The following is a 15,642-nucleotide window of genomic DNA, read 5'->3' on the forward strand; positions in this document are numbered from 1 at the left end:
GGCGAACTGAAATCTGTCCACCCTGAACCTGTTATATACATTTTTCACCTCACCTAAAAACCTTCTCGTTGAATCTAGGAACAAATCAAGGCTTTATATGTAAACATTTATCCAATAAGTTTAATAACGTAACATGTATTTGTACCAAAGGCTATTATCGTCCGCTATTGCACCAAAGGAAAAGGACGAATACAACTCTACACATACTTTCTCGCGACACAGTTGAGAAAGGTGCCAAAGAAGTTTTTAAGGCAGTGTCAAACCCAAATTTACTGGACCGTTAATGAATTCATAGATTTGGGTGAAAATGAAAACGATTGAACTATGTTTTGGTCTTTAGTAAAGTAAACATTCTTATTCTAATATACATGATACAGTAATAAATAACTTTATAATCCAGTTATGATGAGCTTTTATCAAATTCTTCGTAGGAAATGGAGATATAATTGCCAAGTTTTGTTCTTCCTAAATTGCAATAAAATTTATTTTGTGTTCAATTAGTTACTAATGTTTTTCAACTCCGTGTTTATGTAACAAAATTTTGGCAAATTATTCGTGGTCGCTTGATATTTTGGAGCACTACAAATGCTTTGAAAAGATATAGTTTGAAAGAAAAGGGTTTCAGTTGCTTCAATTAGGTTGGATGCCTGGTAAATCCCATTGCCAAGGAACAGCTCCTTTATCCCAAAAGTAGTCAGTGTATGTGTTTCTACAAATTTTTGCATCTAAGGAAAAATTCCTAACTGCACCTCTTGCGAGGTTCCGGAATGCATTTGCATCTTCATCATTCCAAATGCCAGGATGTATCTCCCCCAAACTATCTGTATAGTCGCCGTACCCGGGTGGACAATAAACCTTTCTCGGGTTATTTTGCTTTCTTTCTTGCGTCATTAAAAAGTTATGCAACACAACTGTAGCTTTGATTATATTATCAACATTATGTGGAGAAAGGTTTATAGTACGATGAAACACTCGCCATCTTGCACCTAAAATGCCGAAAGCATTTTCGCTTCAGCGTCTGTGAAATGTTATTTGAAACGTGATTATTGTTTGGCCTAAAAACAACCGTAATTGAAGAATTTACCTGGCTCTACTTAATCTGTAATTAAATACTCTTGACTTCGACGTTAAACCCCTACCAGGATATGGGCGTAAAAAATCTGGACGTAACGCAAACGCTTCATCTCCAAGGAAAACATATGAGGCAAAGATTTCAGTTCCTGGTAATTTTGCTGCATCAGGAAGGTCGATGGAACCATTTTCCAAAGCCTTTCCCATGGCAGAGGAACCAAAAATGCCTCCATCAGAATTGGAACCATATCCACCAATGTCTACAGCTATAAATTTATATTCAGCATCCACGATGGCCATCAACACCACTGAATTTGTACCCTTTTCCAATGATTAAACATATTATGTAAAAAACTGCCTACATCATCACAACTATAATAATAAGCCATGACTGATAAAGATTATATAAGTAACAGTAAAAAATAGTGATTCTTACTTTATAGTTGTAATACATGGATCCACTATTGGGTGGCTGTTGAATAACCACATGCTTTCCATCAACTGCCCCACAACAGTTTGGATACTGCCAATGGCGTTCGGAGCCATTCGCAATATCCTTCCAAATCTCTTTGGTTGGTGCCTAGAAGAACAATAGTAAATATTGCATGGTTCTTTTTTCTCTTTCCGGAGACATGCGTACCTTCAAATATAGAGGCTGTAGTATGTTCCACATGGCTTTGCATGTTTCCGTGACGATATAGTGAGCTGTATATTTTCCAATTCTGAAGCCATAAGCGATGATAGTAGGTAAAAAGTGGGGCATCCAGCTCACCCGGGAGTCGGGAGTCCAGGTTATTTCTATGGGGAGTCGGGAGTTAATGTTATTTCTATGGGGAGTCGGGAGTTAATGTTATTTCTATGGGGAGTCACGACTCCCAGGTGAGCTGGATGCCCCACTTTGGTATACTATCTCTAAGGAGTTAATGTTATTTCTATGGGGAGTCTTCTTCTATGGGGAGTCAAGAGTTATAATGTTATTTCTATGGGGAGTCACGACTCCTACGAGTTGGATGCCCCACTTAGGTATACTATCCCTAAGGATAGGGAGGGGGTCAGACAAGGGGACAGACAGGTGGTAATATACTTCCGCGTTCTACTAGAGAATGAGTGTCCATAGGTGTATACTTTGCGGACGATCGAACAACATCTGTTTTAATGGGGGGGGGATGATCCCAAATCATTGAGGAGGAATGTCGTTTGTTTCACCTAATAATAAGGGGGGAGGGTGTATGAAATGTTTTCATTTAATTCGAGGTAAATAATCCCATCACCGTTAGTATATAAAAGAGTGAAAACGTGACTAGTTTTGCATTTAACAGTCGGATAAGTTGTTGAAAAGATGTCAGAATCCGGGGAAAACACTTCTGAAATGGAGAGGTAAGTTTGTTAGCCTGCTGAAATTATTCGCGATTTTTTAAGTTATTATTACATTGAAAGAAACACCTTTTTAGTAATGACGTATCAGCTAACACATCTCCAATGGCAAACGGGTTTGATTTAATATATAAGGAACCTCTTGTTGACCCCTACAAAAAGGTGGATGGTACTACGACGAAATTTATAACTATCACCCGTCGACGTTGCACGAATGAATTATTTCTGAACATAAGAGTTTTTAGATATTCACTCCCCTTAAAAAAATATTTACCAACTATGGAGGGGGTTGTGTTAACTAAATTTCATGTCAATGGTCTAGTTAAATTGACGAGTAGTTTGTCCATTGAAACTTTCGGGTTTCGTCAAAGTATAACCCCAAAGGAGAGAATGTTTTCTTTGTCGGAAAATTTTCTATCAAACGATGCGTGGGCGACTGTACTCGATGAATTGGAGGAAGATCAGGTGCTATTACTACGTCGTAAGAAGGACTCATCAAGTGTTTCCGGGATAACTTTAACTCTGAAAGAGTGGGAAGCCCTTTCTCAGTCCATCGACACCATAGAATTTCTCTACAACCATGGCAGTCTCATGAAGAATTTTGAGATTAAGGAAACTCTAACATATTATTTAAAGGCCGCTATCAATAAAATCGCGTCGAACGAGTGTAATGGTTGTCAACTGCAGATGGGGAATCAACTTGGACACCCCTGTATCACCAATGATTGGGCTACTAAGGTCCTACTTTACTTCGAACCAGCCAAAGAGTCCTTAGAGTTAGAGGGAATATACGGCGTTATATATTTTTATCAGCATGCCCTGAATAGAACAGCCGAAGCTGCACGTTCATTCGTAGATGTTTCGACTATTGTAAAAACTTTTCTTTCATCTGGTAAACTTAAAGCTGATATCCTAAATCAGGAATCAACTGAGTGGGGTATTTCCCCTAGAATTATCGACTCCTATGTAAATCATATAAAGTCCTGATTGTAAATTTGTAAACCTTAATGCGAGTGAAAGTAAATAAAATGATTTAAATATCTTTATTTGTCTGATTTAGTTCATATATCAGTTTGCAGTTGGTTAAATAAGACGTTAACAATATGAGGGATTCGTTTTATTTGTTCCCTATATCTAGAGCGAGTCTAGATGTATTTAAAGATAATACCCAGAGTCGTTTCAAAATGTTACTCCCGAAGGAAATAATTCTAAATGGGGAATATGAGGTGGGGTTAAAAGAGCTTATATTACCCACTGAATATGATAATATACCAATCACGGCAACGTCGTTCAATCTTTATAAACACCCTGTTAATCGTAGGAAAATAAGGACTTTCGAGTTACCTTATTCCGAGTGGGGTGATAGCGTACTTGATGGTTTAGATATTTATTATTTAATCGCAAATAGTTTGGTTTTCCATTTGGGGGATGACGGAACCGTTAACATAATTGACCATGGTGATGAAAAAAAGAGGAAACTGGAGATTGAGTTAAAGCCGAATATAGAACTTCAATTAGACAAACAACTAGCCGACTTCATAGGTTTCAGAGAGGAGTTGCTAACGGGAAATTCCAAATCAAAACACTTACAGTTCATGTTTTTAAAACCATCCGGTGAGAAATATGACTTTATGAAAGCGTCAAACGTTATTCACGTTAATAGTATAAAGAAAGAGGAGGCAACAATAATCAACCTTAATATTGATAAGGGATACTATAGAACTATTGAAGATCTGTTCAATAATATTAAGAGTAAATTACCGGACAATATCAAAAATCAGATACACTTCGAGAAAAAATTGGACGGACGAACACTGATGAGAGTTAATTCAAATTATTCTATTGAATTTCCCGCGGATTCTCCCGAACTAGGAAATATTTTAGGATTTACAGGGAACCAAATCGGTATAAGATTAACCGGCTCTGTTAAATCTAGAGGTATCCCCGACATCGCGAAAGGTGTTCAAAATTTATTCGTCTATTCATCATTAGTTGAGGAAACACCTGTCGGCGATACATATGCCCCAATATTAAAAATCATCCCATTTAATAATGTGGGGAAACATCGTGAAATCATGTCTTTGGAATATAATGAACCTAATTATTTTAAACTCAAGTCGAATATAATTGAAACGGTTGAAGTCAATATAAGAACTAGCGATGGGAGTTTCCTGGCATTTCACCGCGGACAGACCATAGCAAAAGTGCACATACGGAGACGGAACAAGGATGGAAAATAACCCATATGTTATATATTTCTCCCAAGTCGGGGTTGATCTACCTTATTTCTCCTCCCCACCTACACATTCCGGTGCCGGGTTTGGTTCCATTTTCAAAAATATATTTTCTTATCTGAAACCAATATTTGCACCCGCCGGACGTTTACTTAAAAACGAGGCTCTGAAAGCTTCAGCAAACGTATTATCGGATTTGGCTGAAGGTGCTAATTTTAAGGAGAGCGCTAAAACTCGACTCAAGAATGCAGGAACCAATATAATCAGTGGACTCCAATCAGGGAAAGGAAGACATTTAAAGAGACGACGAAAGACTAAGGAGTCCATTTCTAACGTGAAACACAAGCGGGTCAGACGGAAAAAAGATTACTTAGATTAAGCAATGGCACTTTTGATGTCTAATTTAGATTTTTTCAACGAACCGATTACCAATCACTGCATTGAACAATCGGAGACTGTTTTATTCAAACCGTTAGGTAATTTATCGACAACAGGTGCACCCATCGAGTATTTAGTTCATGGCACCCCGGATTATTATTTAGCTTTAGCTCAATCTTTAATAGAAATTGTTGTTAAAGTTACCGAGGAAAATGGTGATAATTTGCCAGCTGGGGAGCAAGTAGCCCCCGTAAATAATTTCATAAACGCGATTTTATCACAATTAGACGTTTATTTGAATGACACCTGTATATCTAACGGTCTCCCAACATACGCTTACAAAGGCGCGGTAAGCGATCTTCTTAATTTCGGTAGTGAAGCGAAGAAAACATACCTCGCTACACGTTTACTAACTGAAGGAAATGATGGTATTAACGTCAATACGGCATTTTCAAAACCGGAAAGCGGACTCAAAAAACGTCAGGAAGAGATAGCAGAATCAAAATCCGTACAATTAATTTCCAATATTCATCATGAAATCTTTAACTCTGATAAATTTCTATTGAACGGGGTATCATTGAGATTGAAATTCAGTAGAAGTAATCCCGCATTCGCACTCTTAACTCCAACTAATAATACAAAGAAATATCATAGACAGCACACTGTATATCAGAAGGGTTAAAATTAATCCGGATATAGTACTCGGCCACTTAATGGCCTTAGAGAAAACAACAGCTAAATACCTGTTGAATCGAATAGAATGTAAACTGTTTACAATTCCCACCGGTTCCATGGAGACCCTACGTGACAATTTATATATGGGGGAAACTCCCTCAAAGACTGACCATAGGAATTGTGCGCTCATCAGCTTTCAATGGTCACTACCATCAAAACCCTCTCGCATTTGAACATTTAGGTTTAAATTACTTAGAGGTGACTATCGGTAATCAGAGATTCCCTAACGAGGGTTTCAGACCATCATTCGCGCAAAATATGTGTAAGAGGGAGTACTTGAGCTTGACTGAGGGATTGAATAATTATAAGAAGGACAGTGGCAATAATATAACATTCGATGACTATATAAACGGGAACACCCTTTACGTTATCGACTTAACTCCAGATCAATTATCGGGCGAAAGTCATAGAGAACCAGTTCGAACTGGGAATTTACGTTTGCATATGAAATTTAACTCTCCAGTAGCTCATAACCTATCCGTCATTCTCTTCGCTGAATTTGAATCACTCCTACAAATATCTCGGGATCGTGGTGTTATTTACGAACAGGGATGAATTCAAATGAAATAAGAAACATTTTAAAATGTACTGTCGGTAAACGCGCGATCGGTGTTTTTCCCTCTAATCATATACCCAAGTGTAACCTTAAAGAATACGGGTTGTGTCTTAACAACGAGGATTGCGCGAAACCCGGAAGTCACTGGTTAGAACTATACGTAAAAAATGGGAAAACAACTTTCTTCGACAGTTTCGGATTATCACCTGAAGTGTATGAACTAAGCTTTATAAGAAAACTAACCAAACATTTCGAATACCAGAAATATCACCTGCAAAATGTATCTACTAAAGTCTGCGGTTTACACGTAATATATTTCCTGTTACTAATGTCTAAAGGGTGGTCTTTAAAAAAAATTATTAATACCTATTGTAATAATACTATGTTAAATGATATTATGATAACTTTGCATATTTACCGGGAATTAAATAGGAAAAGAAAATGTATGCTTCGCCTCTAGTAAATAAATATTCTTAAACAAATACTTTGTCTATTGCACATGTGAATCAAGTATTTTGATGTTGTTGACGTTGATTGATTATTCAGTTTTTTCCTATATAATCGAATTCAGCTCCCCTTAATTATTTATATCCTGCAAACCATCCGGGAATCCCACAGCATCCAACCTAAGGTATGTCTCACATTTTCATTAGTCCCTCTGTTTCCACAATCGCCCTAACCGGGAAAATAGAAATGAACCACGTGATATTATAATGGATGGATATAGGTAAGCCTGTATTCAAAACACTGGAGGAAAAAAAATGGAGAAATTCGCCTGCACCATTTGCGGGAAACCTTTCACCAAAAACTGTAACCGTCTACGGCATGAGCGAGAAACTCATCAAAAGACGCCTTTAGTTTGCCAAATTTGCGGGGAAACTTTTAAACGGCACTATCTTTTTACAAGGCACATGAAAAAACACCCCGAAGTCTCAAATTTATCTACCCCTGCAACACCCTCGGTACCATTTACATCGAGAACTTCACAGTCGGTAACAGCGGATGCACCTGTAACAGAAACGTCTTCCCACCCCTCTTCCCCTATTCCTAGTACCTCCCAACAAAACTCGAATACACAGCTGAACACCGACCCTCGAATAAAAACAATGAACGTTTTAGGGGTGCTGCTTTCTTGGCGCGTTTTGACGGTAATGACGCCCTCGACTTTACATCTCTGATAAACGAGTACAGAGGGGAAATAATTAACTATCTAAAAAAACATTTAAAGGAGAAAAAGGGAATTAAGTGGTATTTAGTTGCTAAAGTCAAATTTTATAGACAATTAGCGAACTCGACTGATGAAGTAGAGTGTGAACCATATTTCCGCAGTTTAACCCAAACTACTATGATGATGGATGCAATCCACGGTCAATTAACGAGATGTATAGTAAAAATTTTAAACTCAATGGAAGCGTTTGAAAATCAGGGGTCAGGGTGGAAAATCAAAAACTTAATTTATATTCAATTGAACATTTGTTCGTATAAACCTCTTATAGGTGGAACGTACATTAAATTACCAAAAAAACTTTCTGCTAAAAAGTGTTTAATAAACATTCAAAACAAAGACGATAAGTGCTTTCTTTGGAGTATCTTAGCTAAACTCCATCCCGTGTCAGGGCATAACAAAGAACGGGTTTCTAAATATAAACGGTACGAACACTCGCTCAATACTTCAAATATAACCTTCCCCTTTGAATTAAACTCCGTGAGACTTAGAAAGTTTGAGGAATTAAATAATCTTTCTATAAATGTCTTTGGTTATGAGGAAAATATATTCCCACTATACATCTCTGACAATAAATGCGAAAAAGGACGACAAATTGACCTACTACTATTCGGTGAAGGAAATAAGAAACATTACTGTGTAATTGACGATCTTGACCGTCTTTTATCCGGTTTCGCGAGACACAAGGGGCCTTCATTTTATTGTAGATATTGTCTACACCGATTTAGCGGTATCAATGCGAAAGTAAGGTGCGATGAACATGTGAAGGAGTGTTCGGTTTATTCACCACAAAAGATCCAAATGCCTGAAGACAATATATTACAATTCGATAAATACGAGCTTCAAGAAAAAGTAAACTCCGTCGATTACTTTAAAGGACTGCATCTTCACCCACAATATTTTTAGGTTCCATGGTCGATATACGCCGATTTTGAATCGGTACTGGCGAAAGCGGATTTATGTGAAAAATCTCTTTCTGCTACAGTAAAACTTTTGGAGCATATTTGTTCGGGGTTTTCTTACATCGTTGTCCCGTCTAATGGTAGATATTTTTAATTCAGGTAACTCCGACGTGTTTTATTTATAGATTAAGGTTCGATATAGGTGTTCCGGCTAAACCCGTTACATATAGAGGGGAGGACGCCGTGGAAAAATTCATCGATTCCTTGCTAGTGGAGGATGAGATTATACAGGAGAAACTCCGTAATCCTGTACCTATAACTTTATCCCCTCAACAGGAACTCGCGTTCCAACTTTCTACAACGTGTTACATATGTGGTGAACTTTATGTTGATGATTTAAACAACCAACCTGTTCGCGATCACTCGCACATAACTGGTGAATATAGGGGTAGTGCACATTCATCGTGTAATTTAAAGCTTCGTCTGCCTAACTACATCCCCGTTTTACTTCATAATATGTCGCGGTAATTAATACTCACACTTAAAATTATTATAAGCGTCTAATACATAATTCGTAGGTATGATGGTCATCTTTTAATGCAAAAAATAGGGATGTATAAGAACCAACGTATACAATGTATCCCATCGAATTCCGAGACCTATATCTCCTTTTCTTTAGGGAATTTAAGGTTTTTAGATACGTATAGATTCATGCCGAGTAGTTTACAAACGTTAGTAGAAAATTTAGCGGAAGGTGGTTTAGCCTCCTTCAAAATTTTAAATTCAGTTTATGAAAAGGAGAAGGCTGAGTTACTACTACGTAAACAGGTTTACTGTTACGATTACATAAGTGATGTTGAAAAATTCAACGAAACCAGATTACCCTCAAAGGATAAGTTTTTTAACAGACTGACAGGAGAAAATATTAGCGATGAGGATTATAATCATGCACTTAAAGTGTGGAGTGTGTTTCAATTGAAAACCTTAGGTATAGACCGCTCTCTTCAGTTAAAAAATTGAAGTAATTTCAAGTAATTTGAAATTTCTAACTCCTAGGTGATTATCATGATCTTTACGTGCAAGCTGATACACTCCAATTGGCGGATGTATTTGAAAATTTTAGGTCGATGATTAGCGATAACTACGGAATTGATTGTAATAGGTATATTACCCCTCATATTTTTGGTTTAACGTACTATAACCCCCCCCCCAACCTTTCACCCCTCTACAGAACATATACCGGACCGGGGTTGTCATGGATGGCTGCTCTCAAAATGAGCAAGGTGAAACTGGAATTATTTAAGATCCAGACATGCATCTGTTTATTGAATCTGGCGTAAGAGGGGGAGTATCTGTGATTTCCCATAAATTTTCGGAGGCAAATAACCCTTACATTGCTGAATCTTACGACCCTTCTAAACCAACCAACTATTTGTGTTATCTTGGAACGATAATAAGGGTGGACTATTAATGAAAAACAGATTTGCTGTAAAATATTTTATTTCTTTGAAGATTGTAATAACCTGTACGGCGATGCTATGTCAAAACCACTGCCTATAGATTCGTTTTCTTGGGTGGAAAATGATGAGCTAAAATCGCTTATGGATGAAATTAGAAATATACCTGATGATTCAGAGACGGGATACATATTACAAGTTGATCTCGAATACCCTCCCGAATTGCATGATCTTCACAATGATTATCCCCTCGCACCCGAGAAAAAAATTACTAGCTACGATGAACTCTCACCATTATCGAAAGATATTCTAGAAGCTACAGGGAGTGAAGGGGAGTTAAAATTCCCCAAGCTGGTACCTAACTTGTATGATAAAAAATATTACGTAGTTCATTACAGTAACTTAAAATACTACTTAGAACTCGGGATGAAACTTAGGGTAATTCATAAAGCTCTTAAATTTAGACAAGGGAAATGGTTGAAGCAATATATTGACTTTAACACCTTAAAAAGGAAGAGTGCGGATAACGCTTTTGAGAAAGATCTATATAAATTATTGAATAATTCAGTTTTCGGGAAAACAATGGAAAATCTAAGATGTAGGGTAAATTTCGAACTAGTCCATACACCCGCAAGAATGGTGAAACTAACAGCCTCTCCAGCTTTTGAGAGAATTACTGTTTTTAATGAAAACCTTGTCGGTGTTCATATGATTAAGAAGAAGCTAGTTTTAAATCGCCCCATTTATACCGGTTTCTGTGTTCTAGAATTATCAAAACTCACTATGTACAAATTCCACTATGATTTTATCAAAGCGAAGTACAACAATAGAGCTTTGCTAAATTTCACGGATACAGATTCCTTATTGTATTCTATTCAAACTGAGGATGTATATCGGGATTTTAAGGAACATATGGATAAATTGGACACCTCCGATTATCCAAAAAACCACTTCTTATTCAGCGAGTCTAACAAGAAGAGGTTGGGTGTGTTTAAAGATGAATTAAATTCCATCCCAATAATTTCCTTCTGCGGTCTTAAACCAAAAATGTATAGCATTAAATCCCTCGCGGGTGAAAAGAAAACAGCTAAAGGCATATGTAAAAGAATGATTCAAAGGCATGTACGTCATGAGGATTACAAAAAGTGTTTGTTTTTAAGAAAAAACACTACGACGGACATTATTCGCATAACGAGCCAAAAACATAAACTTTTTACAATCCATCAAAAAAAACAATGCTTAAATTCATTTGATTCAAAACGATATGTTTTAAAGGACGGAATTACGACGTTAGCATTTGGCCATTATAAAATTACAGATGAATTCGCTGATTATTAATTCGGAGGTGGTTCATTCGCTATTCCCTACCCTCCCCCTTTAGTCCCATTATCTCTGTAAACTAAATCCCCCCCCCCCTCTTTAGAAATAACACTATTTCAAATTTGACCAGGTTATTATAGTTTCTGATGGTGGTGGTGGTGTTGGAATTTTTATTAATCTAGTTTCAGGGCCATGGAAAATGATAATGACACTCTTGAAACCCTGAAAAAACATGGATTCGCGCCTGTTCCTCGAACAGGTAGTCTCCTCTGCCCTCACTGCGAGGGGGGACTTAAACATATGCCTGGTGACGGCCAGTTAGATTATTTCTGCACCACTCGGAACTGCGTGAAATTTCGACGATGCGTTTTAAGCCAGACGAAAAAGGTGGTTTGGATGGCCACGCGAGCTACATCCCGTCGACAGTTGGATGAGAGAAACTTTTGCGAACACTGTGGAGGGTTCAAATATACAATTAGGGGCGAGTGTCCTTGTCATGAATGGCGAAATTCTGATTGCGATGATTCGCTGGAAAATCTAAAAAAATGGTTAAAGGAAAATATATGAAATTATGGATCATTAATAAAATATGGTTTATTTCTTGTTTTGAGAAAAAAATCACTTGTCATATTTTAATGTAGTTGTATATAACGCTATGGTAATTAGTTCTAGGAATCTTGTATATAATGTGATAGTAATTAGTTGTGGGACGCATTTCAAGGGAGGAGGATGAGGCGAACGTTAGTCATTCCTCTTGAAGTCGTGGAAAGGTTAGAAGCAGCTAGAAAAACTACAAAACGTAGAGGGGTGAAGGGTATTTCTTTGGATTCTTATAAGTCCTTATTAAGAACATTAAGTTCAAAAACACCCCGTATTTTACATAAAACTAGAAGAAATCATAAATGAAGAATTTTCCTGAACTCGAGAAACTCTACCATGATATAGCAAACGCCGGAAGCTACGCTGGTGTAAACCAACTATATAGATCCGCTAAGGATAGTGGGATAAAAGTAACTCTAAAAAACGTGAAGGATTATTTGAAGCACAATGATGTGTTTACCCTTCATAAACCAGTTGTTCACAAATTTAAGCGAAATCGTACTTTAGTGTTTGGGATAGATGAAATTTGGCAATTAGACTTAATGGATCTAAGAAACCTATCACGCGAAAACAGGGGTAACAATTACATCTTAGTATGTGTTGACACTTTCAGTAAATACGCATTTTTAAAGGCGTTGAAAAATTAGAAAGGCGTGACGCTTGTTAAGGTATTTAAGTGCATACTTTCCAATTCTAACAATAGAGTCCCACGTCTCATTCACGTAGACAGGGGGAGTGAATTCTACAACCAAACTTTTAAGAAATTCATCCATTCTCGAAAAATGAAATTGTACTCTCCATTCTCGAAAAATGAAATTGTACTCTACAAGTACAGATACAAAGGCATCAATTTGTGAGAGATTAATAAGAACGTTAAAGGCACGTATGTATAGATATTTTACGAAATCGGGTTCTAGGAAATACATTCATATCTTAGATAAACTTACTTCCGCCTATAATAACTCGCATCACAGAGCAATTAAGATGAAGCCAATAATGGTATTCTCTAAAAATTCGAAGAAGGTATGGTTAAACTTGTACGGCGATCATGCCTTTTCCCCACCCACCGATTATCAGTTTGATGTTGGTGACATTGTACGGATTAGCAAGACTAGAGGGGTGTTTGATAAGCGCTATCTACCATTTTGGTCAGAAGAACTTTTTAGAATAATTGAACGTATCCCTAGGAGCCCGCCTGTATACCGGTTAAAAGATTTAAACGAGGATAAAATTGAGGGAATTTTTTATGAAAATGAAATTCAGAAAGTTGGGAAAGATCTTAAGAACTGCACGTTTAAAATCGAGAAGGTTTTAAAGAAAAGAAAAACAAAGAATGGTGTTCAATTATACGTTAAATGGTTGGGTTACCCCGAATCTTTCAATTCTTGGATTTTTAGTAACGAGGTTACAAAAGCATAGGTACCTCTCAAATCCATGTAATTCGTCTATGGGTCATGAAATGGATTACAAAAGCATAGGTACCTCTCAAATCCATGTCATTCGTCTATGGGTCATGAAATGGATACGTGGTATTTGAAATTTATCCACCCCTCAGCTTGGTTAGTTACAGGGAGTTCGCAAAGTGGGAAGTCGGAATTCGTTTTCAAAATCTTAAGAAACCTTGAAAACAGCATCACGCCTAAAATACAACGAGTTTGCTATTGTTACGGGGCCTATCAGAGTAAATTCGAGGAATTGAGGAAAGTGGAACCCCTTGTAGAACTTCACAATGGACTCCCTCAAAATCTAGATGACTTTTTCGATCCGTCTATTAACAATTTAATAATAATAGATGATTTAATTAACGAGTCCAAAGATAATGTTAACATCGGAAATTTATTTATTAGAGGTTGTCATCATAATAGTTTATCAGTCATATTGCTTTCTCAAAATTTATTCAAAAATGGGAAAATCATGCGTGATGTTTCTCTGAACTCCCATTACATAATTTTAATGCGGAATCCTAGGGATCAGGGGCAAACAAAATATTTAGCGAATCAAATGTATAGCCACAACCCCAAACATTTAACCAGTGCATTTCACCACGCCACTTTGAAACCTTACTCCTATCTTATCATAGATACCCGTCAAGAAACACCCGATCTGCTTAGGCTGAGGACTAATTTTCTAGAGAAAGAGTCAATGATATTTTACATAAATGACGGTGGTTTTTCTAAATGATCAGCAGTATGAGACGGTACAGCACCTTAGACGGTCACCCTTTGAGGGATATTTCTCATCCTCTTTCTAACCCTCAAATAAAATCCGTGTGTGAAATCTGCTTAAATATAACGAAAGGGAACGTTGTTCTTCCAGTGAAAGTAAAAAATAGATTTAAGCGGTATAAAAACCTAATTAGAAAATTATCAAAGCGGAGAGTTTCACTAAAGGACAAACGGAAAGAACTTTCTAAATCACAAAACGGGGGTTTTCTCCCATTACTGAGCTCCTTGTTACCCTCCATTGTAAACGGGATATCAGCCCTACTCGGTGTAAAATGACATCCTCACGACCTATGGTTTTAGTACCATATGGACAATTGGAGTCAAACAAGAGTGTGTTGGATAATCGAATGACAGCGTTAGATCGTGACATGTATGATATATTGAGGGAGACAGGAATGTCCTCCCAGGAAAAGGCTAAACGATACATGAACCTGCTAGAAAATTTCCTACATAATAAAAGCAAAATGCAACCAGATGTAGTTCATGTCGATAACCTTCCATCCCAGATTCCGACCGCTACAACACAATCACCACATCCACCAAATCTAAACATAATACCCAATGTTAAGCCACAGACGGCAACCCCACCTAATAACAACGCTGTAACAAGAACTCCAACATCTGAAACAGCTTTAAAAAAGAAAAAGGGGAAAAAATCACTCAACGTGTCTCGAAAGCCTAAAATTAAAGCAGGAAAAACGAATGAAACCAGTAAATCACCATTAAAATTATTCGATGATGCACTAAATAATTCCGAATTATCACCAAGTTACATCCTCACAAGGAACAGAATGAAATTCAAGAATTCAAAATGTAGTGTGATCAAAAAACCTATTGTAATCAACTGGAAAACATTATTATAAAACTTTGACATTCCTAGAAATTCTTCCTTCCAAGTTAAAATACCCCTCAATAATGTTATCAATCATCAGACTCTTATTAGAACAACTGTTATCACTCTTACAAGGGGAAATATATTTCCAGACAACATTCCTCCTCAATGTCCCCCCCCTCCCCCTATTAAAACAGATGTTGTTCGATCGTACGCAAAGTATACACCTATGGACACTCATTCTCTTGTAGAACGCTTAAGTATATTACCACCTGTCTGTCCCCCTGTCTGACCCCCTCCCTATCCTTAGGGATAGTATACCTAAGTGGGGCATCCAACTCGTAGGAGTCGTGACTCCCCATAGAAATAACATTATAACTCTTGACTCCCCATAGAAGAAGACTCCCCATAGAAATAACATTAACTCCTTAGAGATAGTATACCAAAGTGGGGCATCCAGCTCACCTGGGAGTCGTGACTCCCCATAGAAATAACATTAACTCCCGACTCCCCATAGAAATAACCTGGACTCCCGGGTGAGCTGGATGCCCCACTTTTTACCTACTACTAACTATGTTTTTATTTTTCGGTTGTCGCTTGACGTCGGGCGAAAAGTCGTGATTTACGCCAAGTCAGAACCATTCTTTATCAAACTACTAATTCGCGTTATATACATGAGCAAACGAAAGAAAAGACATTTTGGGAAGTACACACAAGTATGATTTCACTGGGG

At 37.4% G+C, this 15,642-nt stretch overlaps 3 protein-coding genes across 3 annotated transcripts; all 3 read left to right on the forward strand.

The window, feature by feature from the left end:
* Positions 1-5,061: 5,061 nt before the first annotated feature.
* Positions 5,062-6,347, forward strand: LOC149643657 (uncharacterized protein F54H12.2-like). Its single transcript, XM_089850479.1, has 2 exons — positions 5,062-5,721; positions 5,817-6,347. Exons 1-2 carry the CDS (start codon positions 5,062-5,064, stop codon positions 6,345-6,347), a joined length of 1,191 nt encoding a protein of 396 aa, XP_089706605.1.
* A 2,472-nt stretch (positions 6,348-8,819) lies between these two features.
* Positions 8,820-9,815, forward strand: LOC149643658 (uncharacterized). Its single transcript, XM_089850480.1, has 3 exons — positions 8,820-9,463; positions 9,532-9,637; positions 9,707-9,815. Exons 1-3 carry the CDS (start codon positions 9,073-9,075, stop codon positions 9,813-9,815), a joined length of 606 nt encoding a protein of 201 aa, XP_089706606.1. The 5' UTR covers positions 8,820-9,072.
* A 2,339-nt stretch (positions 9,816-12,154) lies between these two features.
* Positions 12,155-13,271, forward strand: LOC149643659 (uncharacterized). Its single transcript, XM_089850481.1, has 3 exons — positions 12,155-12,445; positions 12,500-12,681; positions 12,746-13,271. The coding sequence occupies exons 1-3, from the start codon at positions 12,155-12,157 to the stop codon at positions 13,269-13,271; spliced, it is 999 nt and encodes a 332-aa protein (XP_089706607.1).
* Positions 13,272-15,642: the final 2,371 nt, after the last annotated feature.

The sequence above is a fragment of the Phalangium opilio genome, unplaced genomic scaffold, assembly GCF_054372755.1.
Source record: "Phalangium opilio isolate 3A_F unplaced genomic scaffold, DU_Popi_V2 ptg000091l_1, whole genome shotgun sequence".
Lineage (NCBI taxonomy): Eukaryota > Metazoa > Arthropoda > Arachnida > Opiliones > Phalangiidae > Phalangium > Phalangium opilio.

Excerpts from the sequence above, each read along its gene's own strand:
- LOC149643659 (XM_089850481.1), top strand. The coding sequence starts at position 12,155 with ATGAAGAATTTTCCTGAACTCGAGAAACTCTACCATGATATAGCAAAC. Across the intron at positions 12,446-12,499 it reads GGGGTAACAATTACATCTTA|AAAGGCGTGACGCTTGTTAA; the intron begins GTATGTGTTGAC and ends TTGAAAAATTAG. Across the intron at positions 12,682-12,745 it reads AATGAAATTGTACTCTACAA|ATATTTTACGAAATCGGGTT; the intron begins GTACAGATACAA and ends ACGTATGTATAG.
- LOC149643657 (XM_089850479.1), top strand. The coding sequence starts at position 5,062 with ATGGCACTTTTGATGTCTAATTTAGATTTTTTCAACGAACCGATTACC. Across the intron at positions 5,722-5,816 it reads AATATCATAGACAGCACACT|AATGTAAACTGTTTACAATT; the intron begins GTATATCAGAAG and ends TGAATCGAATAG.
- LOC149643658 (XM_089850480.1), top strand. The coding sequence starts at position 9,073 with ATGCAAAAAATAGGGATGTATAAGAACCAACGTATACAATGTATCCCA. Across the intron at positions 9,464-9,531 it reads GTTTCAATTGAAAACCTTAG|GTGATTATCATGATCTTTAC; the intron begins GTATAGACCGCT and ends TCTAACTCCTAG. Across the intron at positions 9,638-9,706 it reads TACGGAATTGATTGTAATAG|AACATATACCGGACCGGGGT; the intron begins GTATATTACCCC and ends ACCCCTCTACAG.